The following is a 25,740-nucleotide window of genomic DNA, read 5'->3' on the forward strand; positions in this document are numbered from 1 at the left end:
AATGACTAGCTTCACATGGACTCTTACCATCTAGCATGTTACCCCAGCCTTGTTCTCACGGTGGTCACAGATTCCGAGAGAGAGAAAGAGAGAGAGAAAAGAGGAAAGCGTCTTTTGGCATAGAGTAGGAACTGGCATGCGGTCATCTCTGTGGTTTTATAGATCAAATAAAGTCATCCTGCCAACCTAGATTCAAAGGGTGAGAAATTAGACTCCATCTCTTGCTGATAGGATCTGCAGTCACATTGCAAAAGGGTGGGGATATAGGGAGCAAACAATTATGACCACTTCTGCTAACAATCCGTAGTAAGGACATGCTGCATGAGACAGGGAAGCCATTACTTCCTGAGGACAGGAGCCATGTCTGTCTTGCTCTTCCAAGCCAGAGTCTAGCACATTAAAAAGAAAGTACTTCTGGCCAGGCACAGTAGCTCATGCCTGTAATCCCAGCACTTTGGGAGGCCAAGGCTGGTGGATCACCTGGGGTCAGGAGTTCGAGACCAGCCTGGTCAACATGGTGAAACCCCGTCTCTACTAAAAATACAAAATTAGCCAGGTATGGTGGCACATACCTGTAATTCCAGCTATTTGGGAGGCTGAGACAGGAGAATCGCTTGAACCTGGGAGGCAGAGGTTGCAGTGAGCCCAGATTGTGCCATTGCACTCCAGCCTGGGCAACAAGAACGAAACTCCATCTCAAAAAAAAAAAAAAGAAAGAAAGAAAGAAAGTACTTCCAAAACATCCAAAGCATTGGACAGATTCATGTCTGTTGAATAAATGATGAGAGGGCTGAGGATATTTCAGGAGATGTGGCAGGCATGACCCCTTCATCATGCAACTGACGAACAACCTAAATGACTATGTACCCTAACCCTCTTACCGTCAGTAATGGGAAAATATTCAAAATAGGCCTTCTTCCTTTTCTCCTCCTCAGCCTTTGTTACTCTGATCCAATGTTATTTATACTTTTCAAAAAAATCGGTTACATTCATGGTTGTTTTCTAATTTTATTTCTAACGAGTGCTTTTGATAAGGAGACCAAGAGATTGATTCAGTGCCCTAAAGAGGTCTTTCCCTAGCTGAATATGAAAAAACAAAAAAGATGGTCTCGTGTTTTTTTTGTGCATGCCTGGGCTCAGCCTACTGCTCCAGCTGTAGCCTCTGTGCCTGATTTATGTTCAGCTTGCCGTCTTTATGACTTTTAGATCTTTATTAGGTAGACTAAGGCATAGGCATTCATTTTCCATCTGCTCTCAGTGCAATTTAATTTCTCCACACACGCCCTACACTGCTGTTGTCCTATTGAACTCCACTTTGCTTTCAAACCCTTCCCTTGTTTATTTCGATCACTTCAGGTTCAACTCAAACCTGAACTGTTGGCCACTGCTAACCTGCCTTGCCCACTTGGTTTCCACCCGAATCATATTATCTAATGCATTTTCTTTTTGTTTTTATTGTTGTTGTTTGTTTGTTTTTTGATTTTTATTTTGAAATGGAATTACTCTGTCGCCCAGGCTGGAGTGCAGTGGTGCGATCTCAGCTCATTGCAACCTCTTCCTCCTGGTTCAAACGATTCTCCTGCCTCAGCCTCCCCAGTAGCTGGGATTACAGGCATGCACCACCACACCCAGCTAATTTTTGTATTATTTTTAGTGGAGATGGGGTTTCACCTTGTTGGTCAGGCTGGCCTCAAACTCTTGACCCCAAGTGATCCGCCCACCTCAGCCTCCCAAAGTGCTGAGATTCCAGACGTGAGCCCCTGTGTCTGGCCTCTAACGCATTTTATATCTTGACACGTAGGTGATTATTGAAATTGTTTAGCATTATATGGGGAAAAAAGCAACACTGTTACATCAGTTGAATTATCACTGAAACGGTAGAGTTTGGCGCAAAAGTAATTGCGGGTTTTGCCATTACTTTCAATGGCAAAAACCGCAATTATTTTTGCACCACAACCACTATAATAATAATGCTGCCTTACATTTATATGGCAATGTACAGATTCAAAAGTGCTTTTATGGGCATTATCACATCTGCTTCCTATAACAACTCTGATGGGTAAATGTAAGAAAATGCTCAGGGAAGTTAAATCATTATATAAGATCAAACAGCCAGGAAGAGGTAGAATCCAGACAAGCACCCAGGGCTTCGAATATTACTCCACAGCTTTTCTCTGCTTTCCTACACAATGCTACTTTGCACTCAATTATTATCACATGGTCTCAGCCAGATTCTCAACATTTACTATGAGCTCCAGAAAATGTAAGTTCTTAAGAACTGCTCTAATAAATTATAGTTTGTTATGTGAGGGTCCAAGAATCTGCCTTTTAAATAAAACAATAAACTGAAATCTCTTATTTAAACTGTACCTTCATCTCCAAAGTAGCACATTTACTGTTTTGTCTAACCTGCCTAGCCATTTCAGTCAAGCTGATTGACATGAATGTTTTCACCAAATGAGTTATGTGTTTTGTGAAATAATGTAATTATCCTTGGAAAAAGCCTTAATATTCTGACATATCTACCCGTGGGTCTTACAGGAAAAAGCAATATAATAGTGATAAAGTGAACGTCGTGGCATGTCCTGCTAATTCCTTTCCATTAATATGGCAAGTCCAGTCCTAAACCCTCTAATTACTATTATTAAAGCACTTTCTTGACATTTTAATCAAAATAGCGGGTCAAGAAGTTAGGAGATGCTCTGTATTTGGTTTAACTGTGAACTATATTATCCCCAGCTAAACTAAAAGCAGAAGCCTACTTTTAAAATAAAATACATCACTCTCAAAAGTTGATCTCAGTTTTTTTTACAAGACATCTGTGGAGAGTTAATTTGGGAAAGAAATTGTTTCAATTCAATGGGAAAAAAAACTCAAATGAGAACAGCTCACAAAATTACAGCAGTGGACAACATTAATGCTTATTTTGTGAATGAAATCAAAATGGCTATTCTTTCAGTTCTATAGTTTAAAAAGAAAATGGTTCTGTGTGTGTGTGTGTGTGTGTGTGCGTGTGATATAGGCGTGTCTCTTTTTGCATGTATGGAATTAGAGTAAATGTAGGTTTAAAATTAATATTTCATGCATAGCAGAAGAAATTAGTATGTGTTTCTATAAATTATTGTGATATGTGAGAGAAAATGTTGTTTAGTTAAAAATGTGTTTATCCCTAGAAAAATTTGGCTTTTAGACTATTCATAATAACATATATTGACCATTTTGTGTCTGGGATGGGATATCTTATTTAATCATATTAGATATGGATTGTAACCTCTACTCTATAGTTGAGGAAACTAATGTTTAAGGAAGTAACTTGCCCAAGGTCATAGTTAAAAAGTAGTGGCTGAGGGTTGGGTGCAGTGGCTCACGCCTGTTATCCTAGCACTTTGGGAGGCCAAGGCAGGAGGATTGTTTGAGGCTAGATGTTCAAGACCAACCTGGCCAACATAGCAAGACCTTGTCTCTACTAAATTTATAAAATTTTTTTAAAAATTAAAAAAAAATTTTTAATTAGTGGCTAACTATTGACTCCAGTTAAATTCCATCTTATAACCCAGGCTTTTAATCAATGTGCCCTGATATATTCCAGTCTATTTTTCACTCTTCTCAGCATGGTCTCAGACCTGAGAAATTTAGGGAAATTTAGTTTTAAAGATTGGATTAACTAAAATGGTGCAATATCTTCTTTTCCTGACTGTTCTAACTAATGTAACTAACTGAAAAACATAGCAACGTATTTTTCCTTTCAAAACTAACAAAATGAGATGTCATCTTATTTGGTTAAACTTAAGTGGTGAATTGCTATTTTATAGCCATTTTTTGTAAAAATACTCTCACTGAGATTTAGTGTTTTGGAACATGTCAATCTTTATTTTCTACCTCATGTAGTTTTGGATGCTAAATATGAAAAGGTGCATATTTTTCTCTTTTAACTTTCAACAACACCACATTTATTTTTACTTCTACCTCTATGATTTTGAAATGCAGTTTCACAGTATTTATTTTTGCTTTTGCATTTTCTCCTTCACACTAAAGGAAAGGATATTTGAATGTATATGACCTATCACAAACCAGCTGTTAACTTTTGGATGTCATTCTGATCACTATATCTTTTGGCAGGTTGCAAATAAATATTTGTAAATTGCTAAAATTTGACAAAAATGGCAAAATTAATTTGGAGAGGACATTATGAGAAATAGAAATTTCTGTGGGGTGTAGAACAAAATTTGTCTTATTGATAATTTTCCTTTTCTAATTATTATTTCCCTGGAAATCAAGAATCCAAAGCCACAATTTCATCAGTCCTCTCCCTTCACACTCAGAATTTGTTTCTTTTTAGAGTAGAGTTTCTGAGTTTCACATGAATAGGAACTTTTCATGATGAAGAAAAAAAATTAGAGCCAGGCCAGGTGCAGTGGCTCTCATCTGTAATCTCAGCATTTTGGGAGGCCGAGGCCGGTGAATTGCTTGAGCCCAGGAGTTCAAGACCAGCCTGGGCAACCTGACGAAAGTCGATCTCTGCAAAAAACAAACAAACAAAAAAAGCCAGGCGCGGTGGCATGCACCTGTAGGTCTAGCTACTGAGGAGGCTAAGGTGGGAGAATTGATTGAGCCTGGGAAGTTGAGGCTGCAATGAGCCGTGATTGTGCCACCGCACTCCAGGCTGGGCAACAGAATGAGAGTCTGTCGAAAGGAAGGAAGGAAGGAAGGAAGGAAGGAAGGAAGGAAGGAAGGAAGGAAGGGAGAGAAAGAGAGCGAGAGAGAGAGAAAGAGAAAGAAAGAAAGGAAAGAAAGAAAGGAAAGAAAGAGAAAGAAAGAAAGGAAAGAAAGAAAGAGGGAGGGAGGAAGAAAGAGAGAAAGAGAAAGAAAGAAGGAAAGAAAAAGAAAGAGGAAGGAAAGAGTGAGAGAAAGAGGAAAGAGAGAGAGGGAGGGAGAGAGGAAGGGAGGAAGGGAGGGAGGAAGGAAACCATATCGTCTATGACTTCTACTCTACTGCAATAAAATCTCTTAAATAAAGATCATACACATATATACACACATATATATACACACATATATATGATGTGGGTAGGGGAGGCTAGAAACAAGATTCATTTCAAATGTTAAATTGTAACTGTAGTTTTTAAAAACATGGAGAGTTTTCATAATAAACATGAAGAGTTTCATAAAACATGAGGAGTTTTCATAATATATATCAAATATATATCATATCATGATATATCATATCATATAATCATATTATGATATATATCATAACATATATATTATCATATTATGATATATATCATAACATATATTATCATATTATGATATATATCATAACATATATTATCATATTATGATATATATCATAACATATATTATCATATTATGATATATATCATAACATATATTATCATATTATGATATATATCATAACATATATTATCATATTATGATATATATCATAACATATATTATCATATTATGATATATATCATAACATATATTATCATATTATGATTATATATCATAACATATATTATCATATTATGATATATATCATAACATATTATATATTATCATATTATGATATATATCATAACATATATATTATCATATGATATATATCATAATATATTATATATTATCATATTATGGCATATATCATAATATATATCAAAAAGTCACAGAGCTCATGCAAGCCCAGTCATCCCATTGCCAGTGGTGTGTGCTGAAGGAATAAACACCCATAAATATTAACCCTAACTGGTGGGAGATAAGTGTGAATTTAAGGTAGTGCTTGTTGCTTTACTGTGTATGAATCAAAGGAAATTAACCATCTTGTCTTTCTATAACATCTGAACGTATTAGAAACACATGCAAAGAAATAAATAGCCTGATAAATTGGCTCCATATCATTATCAGATACCAAATAAATATAGGCTGAAAATTTCATCACAATTTGAATATTGGCCCTCTCAGTTTAAGAATGAATATATAGAAAAATAATGTGAGCCATTTGTCTGTATAAAGTGAAGTATTTCTTGGGAAAGAAAGAAGGAAAAAGAGCTAATGTATAGAGCACATTTTTTGTGTGAAATCAGCTACCATCTACTATTCTGTTTTCCATACAGACACCAGAAATCCCAAGAATACTAGAAATCTACAAAATCTAGCAACCCCTACCTAGGTTCTTTCTACTTTTGTCACATTATCCAATATTTATAAAGGTTAAAAAAGATATATTTAGGAGATTTTATAAATATAAATAAATATATATATATAATCCAGGATTCCTAATATATATTTACATATTATATATAAATGTATATACACACATATATAAAATTCAAGTTTTCTATACCTAAGTCCCTTGAAGTGTAAAAAGTAAATGATTTCTTATGATGAAATGGATTCCTTTAAGATGTAATAGAAAAGCAAATTCTATGAAAGATGATATTAAGAAATAAGAATAACTTAATCAACAAATAGCAAAATATTTTTTAAAACGTTGACAACCAGAAAATTCAGTGAAAGGTGGATGTGGGATGAGATATGACTACTGGACATTTGACAATACAATCATCTATTTAACTCGTTTCATAATTTGTCGACTTAAGAAGAATATCTCACTCTTACTCTTCTTCCTTCTTCTCTATTATATTAGCTAAGGTGTTCTTATATTCAAAATTCCTGAAGTATCATTAAATATGGGCTCATTCAAATTCAAACCATCAACTTTTAAAAACGCTCTCCTTGAGCTACTCTTTGGAAATAGAAGGGAAATGGGAGGAACAATTCTGTCATAGAATTTTTAAATGCTTCAGCTAAGGCTTGCAGTGTGACTTGCATATACTATAATAACTGAATTTCTTTCTGATTGCTTCAGAAGTTCAATATGACAAATAGACTTTCAAATGGCTATAGTATAGTAAATATCAACGTCTAAATCTCAATAATGTAACTGGATTTGTCAAGCAGATGCAAAATATTCACAGTTCTTCCAACACTGGAACTGAAAAAGAACACTGCAGACTATCTTATCCAAACATCCTTTTCCTACGAATGGAGAAATTGAAGGCCAGAAATGTATTTTTTTATTGTATACCTTTTTTCTTACTAAATGTAAAAGATGATAGTGAAATCTTTCCAAACACCTAGTTTTCAAATAGAGTTTAAGAAAATTTGTGTAAATAAAAAGTCAGATAATTGTATTTTTACATAAACATATGTAAATTTAATTTTAAAATTTTCATCAGGTTAAGGGGAAGCATTACAATTAGATAAGAACAGCAGATGCAAGATAAAATCCTAAAAAATTATTTGTTTTATTTTTTTGGAGACAGGATTTAGCTCTGCTGTCCAAGCTGGAGTGCCGTGGCACCAGCTCAGCTCCCTGCAGCCTCTACTTCCCAGGCTCCAGCCATCCTCCCGCCTCAGCCTCCTGAGTAGCTAAAACTACGGGCACACACCATCACACCATGCTAATTTTTGTACTTTTTGTAGAGACAGGGTTTTGCCGTGTTGCAAGCCTGGTCTTAAACTTCTGGGCTGAAGTGATCCACCTGCCTTGGCCTCCCAAAAATCCTAGGATAGCCAAAATCCTAAAAATGTAAATGGCCTCAGATCATACTACTGATGGGCTGAATGTTCTTGGGCAAGTTTCTAACACTCTCTGCTTGCATTTCCTCATCTGTAAGAAAGGTAATAACTGTGGTAACTACCACTTAGCTTTGATGTAAGCATGATGTATGATTATCCATCCAAAGTGTCAGGCAACTGGCTAATATTATTACTCTAAGCCATCCGGTGAGGCTTTACTATTTTCATCTTCTTTTCCTTTTCCCTCAAAACTGAATTTCATCTCTTGTAAATAGCATTTAAAAGGAATGAAATAATGTACCAAAAGAGATCATAAAGTTGACTAACCCAAGCCTTCTCAACCTTGGCGCTAGTGACATTGTGGGCACTGTAAGATGTTCAGCAGCATCCTTTGTCTCAACACACTAAATGCCAGTAGCACCCACCCATCTCCCACTGTGATGCCAAAATGCCTCCAGATATTGCCAAATGTCTCCTGGAGTGGAGGCAGGCAGCAGAAATCAGTCAAGAACCATTGATCTAACCTGTTTAATTTTGTTCAATAGCTGGAGAAACATTAAGGTCCAAATTAGTTGTGATGTTTTTAAAGCAATGCTTGAGAAAATTGGAACCAAACCCCAGGTGTCCTGACTTTAGTCTGATCCTCCTCTGAAAATTTCTCTAAGGAAAGCTTTCTTCTACACCACTAACCAGTTGCAAAAAAAAAAAGAAAAAAAAAATGACTCCATATTCATGGAAGACAAGAGAAAGGCACAATTCTTCAACCCTTATATTACTTCAAGCTTCTTTTAGAAAAAAAATGACATTCAGCTTGAGACACTATTAAGAAAAAAATTAAAGGCCAATAAAGATGAAGATATTGTTAGAGAACCCCAGGAGGCTCTGAATGAGGTCAAATCTCATGGCGATATTAAAACATTAAGAGGAGTTGTGGACAAACTACAATGAAACACAAATCATAATCTCCGAAGCAAATAAGAATGGAAGGACTTCTGGAAAATGAAGGTAAAGAAATAGAATCCCAAGTTTAATGGGAATATTGTAGCAACTGAAAACCACAGAATATTTAGCTTTGTACAAATGGTTTTTAGAACCTGGATTAAATCATTAAAATGTATTTTGAAAGTACTTAGAAAGAAAGCAAGTAACCTCTAAGAGGCAAGTTATTATTAGTTATGGCAAAATAAATTTTATTTTCTTAGAACATTACTGGGCCCGGAAATTAGGTAAACCCTATACCAATTGTGTTTCTAACAATAGATTTGACAAGCTCTTACTAATTTCTGTAATACTATACTATGTTTAGTTATGATCTAGGTAATGGTACAATGAGGTAGGTTTATAAACTTTTTTTTCAAAGTGAAAGCAAGTTTATTAAGAAAGTAAAGAAATAAAAGAATAGCTACTCCATAGAGCAGCCCTGAGAGCTTCTGGTGGCCCATTTTTACGGTTATTTCTTGATGATATGCTCAGCAAGGGATGGATTATTCATGCCTCCCCTTTTTAGACCATATAGGGTAACTTCCTGATGTTTCCATGGCATTTGTAAATTGTCATGGTGTTGGTGAAAGTGTAGCAGTGAGGACAACCAGAGGTCACTCTTGTTGCCATTTTGGTTTTGATGGGTTTTGGCCGGCTCCTTTACTGCAACGTGTTTTATCAGCAAGGTCTTTATGACCTGTATTTTGTGCTGACCTCTTATCTCAGCCTGTGACTTAGAATGCCTTCACTGTCTAGGAATGCAGCCCAATAGGTTTCAGCCTCATTTTACTCAGCTCCTATTCAAGATGGAGTTGTTCTGGTTCATGCCTCTGACATGTCCCCCCTCCCTTTTGTAAGAGAACCCTTAATCCTAAGAGTTGCAGAGAGATGAAGATCCATCTTCCGTAACTTCTTCAGGCTGAATAGGGGCGACAATATTCCTGCCTAGCTATTAGGGGCTCTTGTGTTCAGGGTAGAGAGAAGCTCAGTCAGAAAGCATCAGTATTGCGAGGGCCATTCGTGACTCTTGAGTTTCAACGACAGATGATATCTGGAAGATTAATAAATGTTTAGTTAAAGAAAACATTCAGTCAGCTTGTCCTGTATTCCTACACAAAGAATATAATAGGAATATACTCCACAAGAGTAAAGCAAAATAAATGAAGTTATTCCAAGTAAACTAAATTAGAACGCTTTTCATAAACTGGACAACTGTTGGAACTAAGCTGATATGGGGTTGTTAGCTGATTGTAATGTGCCCAGAATTAGAATACTGATTTAGATTTTTACATTACCCATCCCTCTTGTTTCTTCTAAGCAGCAGTCAGACATCACTGGTTGGTTTACAGGAATAAGCAGGATTAGCCTAAATTGCAGAAACAAGCTTAAAAACAACTAATGAGACTAGAATTTAATAACAAGTGTACCATAGTTTTTGAAACATAATATTTCTCTAGTTTCCCATTTTTACTAAAGACAAATCATGGTAAGGCCGATTTGCTTTATTATACATGGCCTGATTATTTGTATAAAGTGCAGCAAGAATAATTATTTTTCACATAAGCTCTTTTTAAATTGGCTTTGATGGAACGCTGTTCCACAGAAGGAATTTCAGGTAAGACCTTTTTAAGCCAAGCCCAGCCATGGGTTTGTACCCTCAAATACCTATAAGTTGGGTAAATTTCTTTCCTCTTGAGGTCCCAAAATAACTTCAGTCTTCTGGACCTGACAGAAAATGACGTTCTTTACTTACCATAGGTCAGAAACCCTGAACAGGGACTGTGTAGGCAAGGTATGAGGCCAGTTCCCCAAGGGACTTTTATTGGCTTTATAAGTCAAGTTTAATTCCTTAAAGGAAAACACACCATTCCAGTCAAAGCCTTGGCAAGATAAACAATTTCTCCAATTGTGTTGTGTTACAAAAGAAAACAGATTCTTATTATGCCTATGCAAATAACTATACTACCATAAGTTAAGAATACTCACAACTAGTTTCCAAATTCTGTAGAAATCAGGTAGACAGAAATAAATATGCTCCAAATTTTGTTCATAGGAGTACACTCAACTGTTAAAAGCTGTAAATAACTTAAAAGAAAAGTTTTCTTGACTCTGAAAAACAAAACAAAGGATCAGCAATGTTCTAAGCAAAGTTTAAAAGATTAGTTTTCTATTGGTTTACTGAATTTAATTAACTCCTGTTTTGCTTGACATTCATGAACATTCCATGTCTTCATGAGTTCTGAAAGTTGTTTCCTCTATTCTAATGTTACAATTTCCAAAGTTATCAGAAACTTGCATTTAAGAACACCTGTTAGAGTTCTATAGTTGATTATAAATCATCTTCTAAAGAGGATTAAAACAAGACAACAATTTTCTGTGGATGACAAAAAGTTTTAGGACAGCCACTATTAAAGCCACAATTGATAAGGAAATTTGCTTACTTCTGTGGCACACAGAATTTTACACAACAGTTATAAATAACATACACTAAGTCATATTAGAATTATAGGAGTTTCCCATAACTTTGGAACATATACCAGTAACACATTTATGCAAATATAGTCTAAAGCAAGCAAAACACCATTTCACATTTGATAACACTTCCTCTATGATTTTTATGCCAAATAAGTCAAATTTCACCTTTACATTAATGTACTATTAATGCTAAACCTAAGTTTTAATAAAACCTTATAGACATATTTACCCAATTTTAATGTTTAACCATAAGGTAAGATTCTTATAAACCTTTTATAACCATTTACATTTTTTTGTGTAAGAGCAGATCAGTGCTCTAAGAAAAAACTATTGTGATTTATTCCAATGTTTAATTTATGGAAAAACGGAATAATACCCCCTTTTAGCCGATATGTTCACACACAGAATCTCTTACAATTAATCCTTATAAACCTTCCACAGCTTCTTTAAATCTTTAGTTTTTTTCTTACTTAAAACAATCCTTTAACACTTTAAGCAGAAAAAATTCACATTCTTATGACTTCTTATAATTTTTCACCAAAAACACATTTTACTTTCTCTACACACCTTGCATGTAAAATTGTTTCTTTAGTAGTTTTAATTAATTACACGTGATAATGTTAACTCTTAGCAACTTCTATTTTTGATGAAAACCTTGGTAAATTTGAGATTTTAGTTGTGTGCTAGGTGTGAAGCCTGGCCCAGAACACTCCAGGCAGAAGTGCAGATAAGAGCTGGCTCTCCAGCATAGCTGAGGGCATGACTAACTCCGCATGTCCCCAGACCTTACCTAGCAGTAAAGCAGGCAAGTTGTACGGTAAGAGTCACAGTGGCATTTTATGAAGCATTTAGGAGTCCTTACAACCTTTGAATTGTACAACGTTTCTTGCATAAATTCCTTTTCACAAATCCTTTCATCACTTACACAGAATATCTGAGGCATTTTTGGACTTTCTGACTTGCCCTAAACCTCCCTTCTTTTAAACAACCAGTTATTTTACTTTAGGACAAGAATTTACCATACAGGATCCTTTTTTATATAAAATCTCTTTCTTTATAATCTTCTTTGTATAGATAGGGGGCATGGTAAATTCCACATGTCCCCAGGCCTTATCTAGAATTTAATGGCTTTAAGGTAGGTAGATTGAACAATTTTCAAAAGTCAAAGAAACAGTTTGACCTTAAAGCATTTAGCAAATCTGATATCTGACCTTAATTTAGACCAAATGTCTACATTTTAAAGACATTTTATTTTACCAATAATCTTTCAAACTGTCTTTATTTCCAAAATATTACTAAAGTCATGTGAACAAAGAGGCATTAAATATTCTATTTTTCTGCTGAAATACTTCATTTAAAGGCTTATATTTCTAAGCCAATTAATCAGAGCCCTTTTACATATAAACATACAACACATATAAATATACAGACAGACAGACGATTCAGCACTTGTAAGATTTTCATTTGCCAGTTTCTTAATTGGATGACTGGCTTGAGGATGGAGTCCTTGGAAGAATGGGGACAGGAAAGGAGTCTCTGGTGCCTCCTGTTTTTCCCAAGCAGTCCAGACTGTTAGAGTTTGAATGTCCGCTTTTAATTAAACTGATTTTAACCATAGCACTCTTTAATAAAATTCTTTTAGAATTTCTTATGCCAAAAGGCCAGTATTTCTGGCTTTTGAACTTCACCAAAGGCAACCTCCTTGGTGCTTAGAGAAAGGAAAATTTCAGACAGTCCGCAGAGGAGAAGAGAATAGACATCTTCACTCAGATATTAAACCAGAAGTGACTTACTTTCTAGGTGGAATTGAACCTGGACTGTCACTGTGAAAATGCAAAGCCTTGGCCACTGAGCTACAATGCAGGGCAGTCTCCATTTCCCTTCCCAGGAAGAGTCTAGAGCGTTAATTTTGAGTTTGCAAAGGCTTGTAACTATTTCATATGATTTTTAGAGCTGACTATGACATGAACCCTAAAATTCCTGTTCCCTTGAAGGTGGAGACCAAGAGAAGGTACTGCCGTGTGGTTAAAAGGTCAAGCTCCCAAGGTGGAGAGACTTCATCCAGTTTTTTTGTTGGTTTCAGGGACCTCCAGCCAAGTTTGTTGCTGACCAACTTGCTGGGTCGTCTTGAAAAGGGGGCTTACAGGTGTTCCAAGCCCGTGTTTTATCCTGAAGTATCTCTCAATGCAGAAAAACGACCTCATAACACAAAATACACCAGCTTAAAAATAGCCTTTGAATTATTTTTCACATTAATCAAAACTTTACAGAGGAGATAAACACTGATTTTTTATTTTATTTTATTTTATTTTATTGCCATTCATTCAACCGTTTGCACAGAGAGAAAGAAGACAGAAATCTGACTGGTAAGAAATTGTTACCCTTTTGCCAGCATGCCAGGCTTCTGGGTTCCCTTTCTCTGAGCAGCCCTAGTGATCCGGCTTGCGGCACCATCGCCTATGGGCCAAGCTGCATCATAAAGGAAATTTTTTTTTTTCATTCTGGCCAGAGCAAAACACATGTGATAAAACATAGGCATTAGCTACTCTGCTTAGCACCAAATATCAGACTAGCTTAAATTTGCCCCCAGATGGGTTCCATCATCTTTAATCCAACCTCTGACTTGCAGTTTCAACACGTGCTCTCTGGGCAAAACAGTTGCCCTGAGTAACAGAAAAGATAGGAAAGGAAAAGGAGAGAGAGAAAAACGTGCCAGTGGAAGGGTGGGGAAGGTGAAATGATCAAGGAGGCCAGAGAAAGACTCACCTATTGCAGCAACACTGTAGAAGTTCAGGCAGCTGCTTCTCGGTAGCAAAAGGATCTTTTCCAGCAATCCTATTAGCTCTCAAGTTTCCCCTTTTAGGGAGGAAAAAGCTCCCCATGTCCCACGATCCTGTACATGTCCAACCCTGCCATCCACAGCCATCAGCAAAGAGTGCAAGACAGATTAATCCAAAGAGAATAGCAATTAATATCCCATAGCATCAAAGCTGTTCTTAGCCAAGAGGGACTTTAACGAGAGGGGTCTCTAACACCCTAAATCTTAGAAGAGACTCTAACCATCCTAAGTAGGGCCTCTAACCCCGCTTTATAAACTTTTAATTGACTCCCATCTTAACAGTTGCAATCCATGGAGGAATGCTTGATAACCTCGGTGATAAGATAAAAAACCAAGCATACTAGAAGTGTTCTCTAAAATTAAAAATACAGTAGTTACTAGAGAAAAACTTTAGTCCAAAAATCCAACTATAGAAACATAGAATGTGAGAGGTAGCACATAAGAAATAAGTCATGGGGATTTTATTTCATGGACCAGCAATATGATGATAAAAGCCATCTAACCTGTTGGAATTATAGGTCACATCAAGAGAATGCTAGTGTCTAGAACCAAAGAAATGTTAGCCTCACTCTAATAGACAATACACTTCAGGAACGAAATAAGCAAATTATATTGTGTTCAGAGATGAATAACCAAGATGGAAGAGGGAATTAAAATAATTGCTCATGATTACCCTGGGAAATAGAAGGCTTAGAAAGGACAACACAGTTTCTTCATATGCTTAAAGCAATGTGAATAGGGAATTGGACTCAACCAACATAGCCCGACTTATTAAAGCCAATGGGTAGAGGTTACAGAGAAAGCTATTCCAGTACAACCAAACAAAAAAAAATAAAATGTAAGCCACTTTCTTGAGACATGATTGACTTACAAAAAGATGTATGTATTTAATGTATACAACTTGATGAGTTTAGAATTTTCTAAGCTGTGAGTTATAGAGATTTTCTTGTTACTGGAAGTCTAATATTCAAACATCAGCATTTTGCCTACATGAAAAGGACACTGAGATAATTCAGATGTTAAGATTTGATGATTAGGGAATCAGAGGGAATGACCCTTTGAATAAGGTTTTCAGTTTTCACACGCTCTACCAGCTTCTTGTAGAACACTACTAAAGTGAAATGCTAATTGTGGTCCGTGAATGAGAAGCTCTATAGACAAGTGTTAGGAAATGTGGCCTACCTTATTTTGGTCATGGGGACTGATAATATGTATAAGCATTTAAAAGGTTGTGAAAAGTCCTACTCTCTCTCTCTCTCTGTGTGTGTGTGTGTGTGTATGTGTGTGTGTGTTGCATACATACACATTTCATTTTCTAAGCCAAAGTTCAGTTCTCCAATTCATCTGAGCTCAGGCCCAGTTTTTCAAGGGACACCTTATAACATCTCACAGAATAAAGGTTTCACTAAGCAATGTTTAAAAGCCACTGTAGATCATCAGTCCCAGTTAGGCATGAATCTATTCAAAATTCAATGTTTCAGTGGAATAATTGGCAAGGTCTCATAATTCGAGGCATTAATCAGAATCCTAAAATTGATTGTTGAACTCTTATTCTTACTCATTTAAAATATATGCTCTAAATACTTCAGTATACAAAAAGACATTAAAATTTCCTATCTCTGAAAATAGAGCAGGGTTTTCCCTTTTGTTTTATTTGGGTTTTCACTTTTGTTTTACTTTGTTTTCTGGTGATATTATAAGAAAAAAATCTATGTAGCTTTGGGGTATAAATCATTGAATTAAACTATACATTGCTAAGAATAAGCATTACAATTGGCACATTGTTCTGTTTTTGAATGAAATATCTTTGCAGAAAATAGATTTATTTTAAAAGTCATCTTTACTCAACTGTGAGCATACCAAGGGCTAACAATTACAATATTTTCCTGTGAAAGAATATAAGATTGGAAGCCAGAGAGCCTGGGTTCTGCTGCTAGCCCTAATGGAGACCATTTGTGTGAGTTTTTCATCCCATGGCTTAAGGGTTGCTTATGGTTGCTTAAGGGATCCCTTCACAAGCAGGAGTTTCTGAGCTCTTTTGACTGCTCAAGAATTAGGACTCATTGGCCGGGCACGGTGGCTCAAGCCTGTAATCCCAGCACTTTGGGAGACCGAAGTGGGTGGATCACGAGGTCAGGAAATCGAGACCATCCTGGCTAACATGGTGAAACCCCGTCTCTACTAAAAATTCAAAAACTTAGCAGGCGTGGTGGCGGGCACCTGTGGTCCCAGCTACTCGGGAGGCTGAAGCAGGAGAATGGCGTGAACCCGTGAGGCGGAGCTCACTAGCAGAGATCGCACCACTGCACTCCAGCCTGGGCGACAAAGCGAGACTCCGTCTCAAAAAAAAAAAAGAGAGAGAATTAGGACTCATTTCTGGGTTTGACTGATTACACCATTCAGACTCCAGGGCCAGCTTCTGTTAGTGGACAATAAATGTAATGACCAACGCTTTCTCTTGTGAAAGAAAGATGTATTATATTGGACAAAATAAGTCCATATTCACAGCAGAAGAAAGCATATGGCAGATCAAGTCTGAATCTTTTGAACTACCAGATTATTCTACCTCTCCTTGAATTCTTCTTTGCTGAAGTTGGAGCCCTTGTACTATAGATTCCATATGTCTGATTCAGGCAATGGAGCTTGGAAGAGGGGATGAGTTTCCTATTATTATTATTTAGGTACATGGAGATCTTTGCCTATGAGTCATCAGCTCCCAAGGTTTTCTGCATGGCTCTGTTTTTATGGTTTCTGTAATAAATGAGATTTTGAAGCCTATTACTGGCTCAAACTCTGATCGGCTTCAAAAGTACCCAAGCCTGTTATTGCCTTCAATTGTAACTTTGAATGGCATCACAAAGAGAAAAGAAAAAAATGGAGGTGGAGGAGAGTGGCCACAAAATAAAAATATTAAACCAACTTTCCTCCTCCAATGCACCTGGGCACACCACTTCACCTCTTAAGGTTATGTTTGCTTCCATAGATTGACAAGGTTGAAAAGACAATCTCTTCAATTTTCTTTAGTTCCAAAAGTGCAGGAAATACACACCAACCTTTGCGTGGATAAAGATTAAAAGTGCCTTAAATCAGCTTCCGTTTGAACCTTAAAAGCTTTTCAAACATTTAATTTTTTTAAACAGGACCAAAAATAGCCCAAGGGTATTTGCTAGTTGACTTCCTGGAAAAACTATAGTTTATTTTTATTTATTTATTTATTTTTTTTTTGAGACCGAGTCTCGCTCTGTCGCCCAGCTGGAGTGCAGTGGTGCCATCTTGGCTCACTGCAAGCTCCGCCTCCCGAGTTCATGCCATTCTCCTGCCTCAGCTTCCCGAGTAGCTGGGACTACAGGCGCCTGCCACCATGCCCAGCTAATTTTTTGTATTTTTAGTAGAAACGGGGTTTCACTGTGTTAGCCAGGGTGGTCTCGATCTCCTGACCTTGTGATCCGCCCGCCTTGGCCTCCCAAAGTGCTGGCATTACAGGCTTGAGCCACCGCACCTGGCCAAAAACTATAGTTTAAAAAATTGTTGACAAAAATAGAAAACCGATAGCAGAGAATTGTGTTACATCTATGTATCTAACATGTGTCTAAGTATGGTATCTAATGTCAAATGTCAAATCTACTAACTGTACTGTGGTTATCATCAGAAAAGAAACCCAGCTTTAGAAAATGGTAGGAAGTTCCAAAACTGCAAAGGAGATATCTTAGCAAGCAAGTAGGTTGGCTTGTCACAATTTTATGGGTGCTAGAAATAGCGTGACTCAGTGGACCAGAGAAAACCACTGATTACTCACAGCACAGTAAACAGCACAAGTATCAGCATGCTAATGCCAGTTCCTTTGCCTTTATGTCTTGTGATGTGACACCATGAACCCAAATTGCTGCTACACATACAATGAGTTGCACAGCAGCTGAGGAGTTCAGAGATACGGGTTCAGTGCCTTTTGTAGCAAGCAGTAAACAAATCAATCCTCCTTCCCCAGGAGCCAGAGTCTCAAAATGCCGTGGTCCTCATGTGGTCAGGCAGTGAAGGTTGTTAATTGACTATGACTAGCTGTAGAAAGAAATCAGGGTGAGAAGATGATTAGATCTTGCAGTTCAGCTCAGTCAGTAAGAATGGGCAGGGTTGTTCAGTGGACTGCCTCTCCCAATAATTCACATTCAACCTAGAATATTCTTGGCTGAACTTAAATTTTTATACGATTATGCCACCCTATCAGCAACTTGAATTAGACATATTGACAAGGACTAGGACCAAATCTGTTTCCACTTATTTCAGTCAATACTGGATTAGGGCTATTGTCAGCAGAATCCCATCCACAGGATGAGGTCAGTCTGCAGTATTGACCTCCACCATGCACTCCAGGATCCCCGACCCAATTAAATAAGTCGTAGAGAAGACTAATAGGTCAAATTTCAGATAAGCACCTAGCTTCCTTTCTTATGGTATGCATGGATTGCTCCACCATACCGTGGATATTAATCCAAACAAAACAGGAACAGTTGGCAACCATACAAATTCTCCTCCATTCAGCCAGACTGTAGTCTAAGGCCAATCAATGACCCATTTACAATCAGGGAGCTAAGACTGACCTGCTGATCTTCTATGGTTTGTTCTATCTCATTGGCTAGGGTAGCTAAACTTAAGAATAGGTTCCTGGCCTGTCTCTAAAATGTGGACTCTGATGCTGGGGAACAGTACTCATACTGCTGTATGGAAATAGAAAACCATGTATCCCTCAGGCAGGACAGCCCTCTTTACCTAGGGGACTAACAAAGGAAATAAAATCCAAAGAGTGGCGCCATTGCCAATTATTGCAAGGACTCAAAGATGAACCAAATAGCAACCTCCACATGCTCCAGTGGATGGATATCCTCTGGGCCACTCTCTCCCGCATATGAACATATAACTTGATTTGGATCACCATGACCTTGGTTTGGTTAAGCTCTATGGGCAGGGTCGCCAAGTACTTGTCACCTGGACAGCCCTACATAGCATGACTCAAGGGCACTCAGTGTCAGGAGAAGCACATGAATCAGTATGAGCTGTCTGAGTGATTGTGCAGGTAAAAAGGGTGATTAATTTTGGGGAGCTGACTTTGATACACCAGGCACAGTAGAATAATTCTGGACCAAGCAGGCCAACAGGAGATTTTCTGATCCCACAGCACACGGATGAGGATGATAAATCCAGCTGATAAATCCAGCAGTGTTACGGGTTGGCAATCAGAGCTGCTGCTTGTCTCTGATGGACCATGTGATTATTTTGCCAAGTGAGAGGCTGGGATTCAGAGACAAAAAGATCATTCATTATTCCCTCCTCTGAGCACCTCCAGGGTCTAAGGTGTTCTTTCCCCAATGAAGTGGCGAGTGGTGCCAGGGAAGTAGTGAGTCCAGGATGCCAAGGGGTACCTCCAGGTGGAGACTGTTTCCCTTTCCAGAAGCCTGGAGTTGAAAAGGGCCCCCTGGGTGGTCTGCTGCAACAGCCTGCTACACTGACCCACGTGTCACCTGCAGCTTAGGTCCCCAGTCATATATGGCAGACTTTCTAATCAACTTGTACATAGGACTCAACAAGAGGCATGCGTAGATAAGGCACGTATTGTCTCTAAGATCTAAATAGTCCAATTAAGTGCCAGGCTTCCTTTCTCTTAGGAGAGCCATAGAGCAAAGAATATTTTCTTTACCGTCTAGGATCAACTTTTGAGTCTTTGTCCACATCATTTTGGAGATACTGACTTCGGTGGCTGGTCCTGTATCTTATCAGAATTAAGAGCCTTTCTGGGACTTCATGTGATTTAGCATTGGCTAATTTTATTAAGGCCTTTCAATAGAATATCATCAATACAGTAAGCCCAATTTCTCTGCAGAAAAAAAAAGAGAGAAAGAGAAAGAGAAAGAGAGAGAGGCTTGTCCTGTGTTTTGACCCACCTATTGGTGATAAATAACAGGGAAATTCACGTAGTACTGCAACAGCCCAGTAAACATGTTTTGGAGGGTCAGCCAGGGAAGGGGTCTTAATCTTTGGGTGCAAAAGGGATTGAGAAAAATACATGGCCAAAATCAAAAATGGCACACCAGGTGCTATCACAGGGAATTGATTCATTTACAGTCACAATGTCTGTAACAGCCAGGACTATAATACCAACTAAATTCAGTTGGCATGATCTAACACAAGCCTCCAGATTCCCATTAGTTTTTTTTTTCACTGACCATACAAGGCTGCTACATTGAGATATTACATTTTTCATTAGTCCCATTGTATTTAAGTCCTTGGTCAAGGTTGTGGTTTCCTTTTCCCCTTCTGGAATTCTAATTAAAAAAAAAAAAAAAAAAACTTAAAGAGAACCAAAGCCAAGTTGTGATCAGTTGTGCATGCATCCTTCTATCCCTCTCTACAAATGGCTCTTCCAATCAAAAAAATCTCTCTTGGACATCATGAACATTTACAGAACAAGAATGTAAATTATCAATACCAATTACACATTCAGCCCTGGGAGCCGCAAAAGTAGTAGATAACAGGGCTCTAAACAGCTCTGCCCAGTGGATACAGTTACTTCCTTTCCCATTTTTTTGGTATCAAATCTGGGTAATTAAATGTGTGGTCCTTACAAGAGAAGGACCTCGGAGAACCTAGTGCAGTCCCTCAGGAGAACCTAGTACTTAGTCATTTGAGCATGGATATCAAAAAGAGACATAAGGTGGCGCAGTGGCTCAAGCTTGTAATCCCAGCACTTTGGGAGGCTGAAGTGGGTAGATCACTTGAGCTCAGGAGTTCGAGACCAGCCTGGGCAACATGGTGAAACCCCGTCTCTACCAAAAATACAAAAATTAGCCAGGTGTGGTGGTGCATGTCTGTGGTTCCAGCTACTCAGGAGACTGAGGTGGGAGAATTGCTTGAGCCTGGGAGGTGGAGGTTGCAGTGAGCAGAGATTATACCACTGCACTCCAGCCTGGGTGACAGAGTGAGGCTCTGCCTCAAAAGAAAAAAAGAGAGAGAGAATAAGAGTTGGACCCTTCCTTCTCTCCTCTACCTCCATTGTTCCCCCCATCAGGTGTAATGCCTCTGATTCCTCTTGGGAATGAAGAGAGCTTGTCCTTAAAGGAGTCTAAATCAGGATATAGAAGTTTAAAGTTAGACAGTAGAGGTTCTGAGGGGGTGATCTGCCCTGGGGCAGCAACCTGGCTTCCCCCTCCATTAAAGGAGGATTGATCTCCACAAAGGAATCTGTTTCTATAAAGGAACATAGAGTTTCATCTGTGTAAACAACTAACTGCCTCCCTAGGGCCCACCGTCGCTAGATATCTGGACTGAGTTTCTCTGGGGATCATCCGATCATTCCCTTCTTTGGGAGCTCCTGTTTAGTAGGCATGCCCACATTGCCTTATGATCAGGTCCCTTTGGAGGGGCTTGGTTTTTCCCATCCTGGGCTTTGTTTTGGATTGCAGAGACCTTACCTGGTTTAGGGAGTGGTGTCTTTATCCTAGACATCTAGGGGCCCTAAATCAGCACAGCTGCCAGTACAGGATCTCCCGGCAAGAAAAGTAGTGGAGTCCTCAACCTTGGAGGGAGAAACGCAATCTTAAAAATGCATTGGTCGTGCTCTGGGTGAGGGTTCATCATCAAAGCTGTCATTCTGTCCAGGACAGAACAAGTCTAGGGCAGCTTCAGCCCTCAGGCTTTAAATAGCTTCCTCCATGGGGTTTCATGAGATTTTATTGACTTAAGAAAATCTTCTTCAGTTGGGCATGGTGCCTTATGCCTGTAATCCCACCATTTTGAAGGCCGAGGCAAGTAGATCACTTGAGGTCAAGAGCTCGAGACCAGCCTGGCCAACATGGGAAACCCCATCTCTACTAAAAGTACAAAAATTAGCTGGGCGTGGTGGCACATGCTTGTAATTCCAGCTACTCAGGAGGCTGAGGCATAAGAATTGCTTGAATCTGGGAGGTGGAGGTTGCAGTCAGGCAACATCGTGCCACTGCACTCTAGCCTGGGTGACAGAACGAGACTCTGCCTCAAAAAAAAAGAAAAGAAAAGAAAAGAAAAATCTTCTTGGATTTACCATAATGTAGTCACTAAAACAGAAATCCAGGGTAGCAAACCTTATTGTGGGACATGATTCTATCTCAATGACATAATTTGCACAGTGTTTTAAAGTATAAGGTCCCACATGAGACAGCCTTGGTTCTGCATGCTGTAAGGCATAACCTTTCTTACTCCTTCATTACACCAATGCAGCAGCCAAGTGTCGAACAGCCCCTCTGTCTGCTGATCCAAGCACCCCTGGACTTCTTTCCTTTCTCTCTCCCCTTGGATCTGCATCTTGGTACTCTCTGTGGGAATATATTGCCCTTCAGGTGTATACATTTGTAACTTACAACTTGACACCGTTGTGCTTTCCTCCCTAATGGAGCCCGGAATGTTCTCTCCATCCTCCACCCCACAGATGAGCAAACAGAAACCATGGCAGCTTCTTGGATTTTATCCCTCACCTTTCAACCTCCATCTATTGACTCAACTCTTGTTCATCAACAGGTAGGACAGAGGTGGACCACTCGCTGCCCACCTTCTGCACCATTTGGGCCAGAATATTTGCTACCAGACCCAGGGAGTTCACAAATGTCCCTGAATCCAGCTTATGAGTTCTTGCCTTTTTATTCTTCCAAAAAGTTGTTGTCTGTCTTGGCACCCTGCACTTTGTGCCACTTTGAGAAGAATTTCAACCTCTTAGAAGATGGCAAGAAGTAATAGAATTCCAAAAGAGATGACTAAGCAAGCAAGTAGGTTGCTTTGCCACAACTCTATAGGTGCCAAAATTAGACAAAAGACCCAGGCAATTGACTACTCACAGCACAGCAAACAGCAGAAGCTTTAGCCTCATAGTGCCAGTTCCCCTACTCCCAAATCCCACAAGGCAATACGATGGGACCAGACTGCAGTACACACACAGTGGGTCGTATCACAGTTGAGGAACCCAGAGCTTAAGTCTCAGCACCTGGGGGAGCAATAAACAAACCTCCCCTACGATCAAGCAGCCACATCATGGTCAGTGCTGTGCTCGCCTGTGCTTTCTTAATTGCCTGTGTGACCAGCTACAGAAATGATCAGAGTCAGAGGACAGTTAGACCTTGTAATTTGTCAGGGTCAGCAAGGGTGTGCAGGGACACTCCTGGCCATGATGGACTGCCTCTCCCTAAAGTGAGAATGACCTAATCTGTTCTTTATTCTTAGAAAAAATGTACTGAAATATTTAAGGGTAAAGCATCAAATGGCTTAAAAAGATTGTGTGTGTGTGTGTGTGTCTCTCTGTGTGTGTGTGTGTGTGTGTATGAGAGAGGAAAAAAAGAGAGAAAAAGCAGATGGCAAAGCACATGGATAAAGCACATTTACTAAAATAAAATTTTAAAAAAATGATCTTTTACCCTTTTACGCTTCCTATACAAACATCTCCTTTACTCCTTAGCAGTATTATAATGAATGATAGCAACAATTATTTGTTAATTATAAAACTTATTCTATTTCCACAGTCCTCTTTTCTTACCTGAAAATAGCAGGCCACATTTCCATGTGTCTGAGCAAATGTTATTGTTCAACACATATGCCAGCTTTACAGTGGGGATCAGGTAGGGTGTACTTCAAATCAGTTACAGGAAAAAAATCATTAATTTTGAGAATTGGGTAAAAATAGAAATCTCTTTATCTGGAAATAAATAAGATCAGAAGTATTGAAAAAAACATCGTTTTTCTTTCAAAATTTTGATCAAGTCATAAATGATTTGAGGCTAAAGAGGGAGGAAGAGGGTAAAAAAAAGGGGGAGAAAGAGTTTCAATTAAAATGTATTTTTTCAAGGAAATTATCAATAATCTCTCTATAATGACTAGTATACAGTTCTTTTCAGTAGCATACACAAATGAAGAGCATATTCATAATGAGCCAGAAGATTATTCATAATGTCTGAAGAGATTGATTCATGTCTTGACATTTAAGAAAAACTGAGGCTTGCAGGTGAAAGTATACATGAAGGTCTTCAATGCAGTTCTTACGAGCAGAAGATGCTCAACAAATGTGTGCTGCAACCGTATCTGAAATGTTCACTGTCTTTGCTCTTTCTCTCCTTTCAGCTAGAAAATCTGGAAGCAGAAACTGCTCCGTTGCCCTAACAGGGTCTCATGCCATTCCGACCTTCACCAAGCTTAGAAGCCACCATGTATGTGGAAGCAGGTTGCTTCAAGAATGTGTAGGAGGCTCTAATTCTCTAGGAAAGTGCCTGCTTTTAGGTCATCCAACCTCTTTCCTCTCTGGCCACTCTGCTCTGCACATTAGAGGGACAGCCAAAGTAAGTGGAGCATTTGGAAGGAAAGGAATATACCACACCGAGGAGTCCAGTTTGTGCAAGACACCCAGTGGAACCAAAACCCATCGTGGTATGTGAATTGAAGTCATCATAAAAGGTGACCCTTCTGTCTGTAAGATTTTATTTTCAAGCAAATATTTATGACCTCAACAAAGAAGAACCATCTTTTGTTAAGTTCACCGTAGTAACACATAAAGTAAATGCTACCTCTGATCAAAGCACCTTGAATGGAAGGTCCGAGTCTTTTTAGTGTTTTGCAAGGGAATGAATCCATTATTCTATTTTAGACTTTTAACGTTCACCTTAAAATTAGCATCTGGCTAAGGCATCATTTTCACCTCCATTTCTTGGTTTTGTATTGTTTAAAAAAATAACATCTCTTTCATCTAGCTCCATAATTGCAAGGGAAGAGATTAGCATGAAAGGTAATCTGAAACACAGTCATGTGTCAGCTGTAGAAAGGTTGATTCTCATGCACTGCAAATACTTCCAAAGAGTCATCATGGGGGATTTTTCATTCTTAGGCTTTCAGTGGTTTGTTCCTCAGTTTTAAATGTGCAATTTTCTTGCTCCTATTTAAGTGTTCACAAAAGGTAATAGTCAATGAGCTCATCACTTCATCCATGCAGGAAGTCAAGCATTAAAATGTACTCTTTATTTCTCACTGGTTTCTCCATACTGCAGGCTCCCCACATATTATTTTCTCTTTTTAACTCAGCTCAGAATCCTTATGCCTTTTGAATCAGTGTGATAAAATGACAGATGTTTTTGTTGATTGCCAGAACAGTTTAAACTTTTTTTAAACAATAAATCCAATAAACATAATCTCAAGACAGACTCATATGACCATATAGAAAAGTGTGTCATCTATTTTTCAATCCTGTGTAGTTACTTGGATGTGAAATATTAACAATGGCCCAAAAATATTTTCCTGAAGATTGTGTTTATATAATGTCATCACCAATATTTTGGTCTTTTTGATCTCTGCTAAATGTCAAGATTTCCTTTGTAAAGTGTCGATCTTCTAAGTAGTTTCTTTAAGACAATTCTCCGCTTTAACTGATTTTCTTTGTTGTGAAACACAGTAGAGATTTGGCAATCAACCATTTTACTTGATCTAGGTAGACAGCCAAGTCAGATGGCCCATGCCTAGAAGCTCTCCATTTTGAACTTTTGTCAGCATTGATTAAAAGAATCAAATACCTTGTAGTTATCTATGACGATACAAGTAAAAAACTAGGCTGCTGACTTCTGAGTATTCCTGAGTCTACAATTGTAAAATTGTAGACTCCATTGTAAAATTTGTATTTTTTCATCAATCTGACAAGGCACAAATATGTGCCAGATATACAAAAGCAATGTTTCTAGAAAACAGCTATCATGGATCAGAATAACTGAATTTACTCTCAGATCTATTGGCTATAGTTATGTGGACTCAACCCACGTATCCAGTAGATGGGAAAAAACAAAAGCCAAAATAAGTTTTTTAGTGTTTCCTTC

The 25,740-nt window shown here is 38.3% G+C and overlaps 1 protein-coding gene across 3 annotated transcripts in view; it reads left to right on the top strand.

Annotated features, from left to right (window-relative positions):
• OPRM1 (opioid receptor mu 1) overlaps positions 1-25,078 on the top strand; it is a 142,339-nt gene extending 117,261 nt beyond the window's left edge. For 2 of the 3 annotated variants that reach the window (XM_034963113.3, XM_063605524.1), the window contains one exon: positions 24,008-25,078. In XM_034963113.3, the coding sequence (XP_034819004.1) occupies positions 24,008-24,046 (39 nt within the window). In that variant the 3' untranslated portion in view covers positions 24,047-25,078. Of the gene's footprint in view, positions 1-12,840; positions 13,681-24,007 lie in introns of those variants that run through there. The other variant, XM_055114255.2, reaches the window with a different exon arrangement.
• The last annotated feature ends 662 nt before the right edge of the window (positions 25,079-25,740 follow it).

The sequence above is a fragment of the Pan paniscus genome, chromosome 5, assembly GCF_029289425.2.
Source record: "Pan paniscus chromosome 5, NHGRI_mPanPan1-v2.0_pri, whole genome shotgun sequence".
NCBI classification, from domain to species: Eukaryota; Metazoa; Chordata; class Mammalia; order Primates; family Hominidae; genus Pan; species Pan paniscus.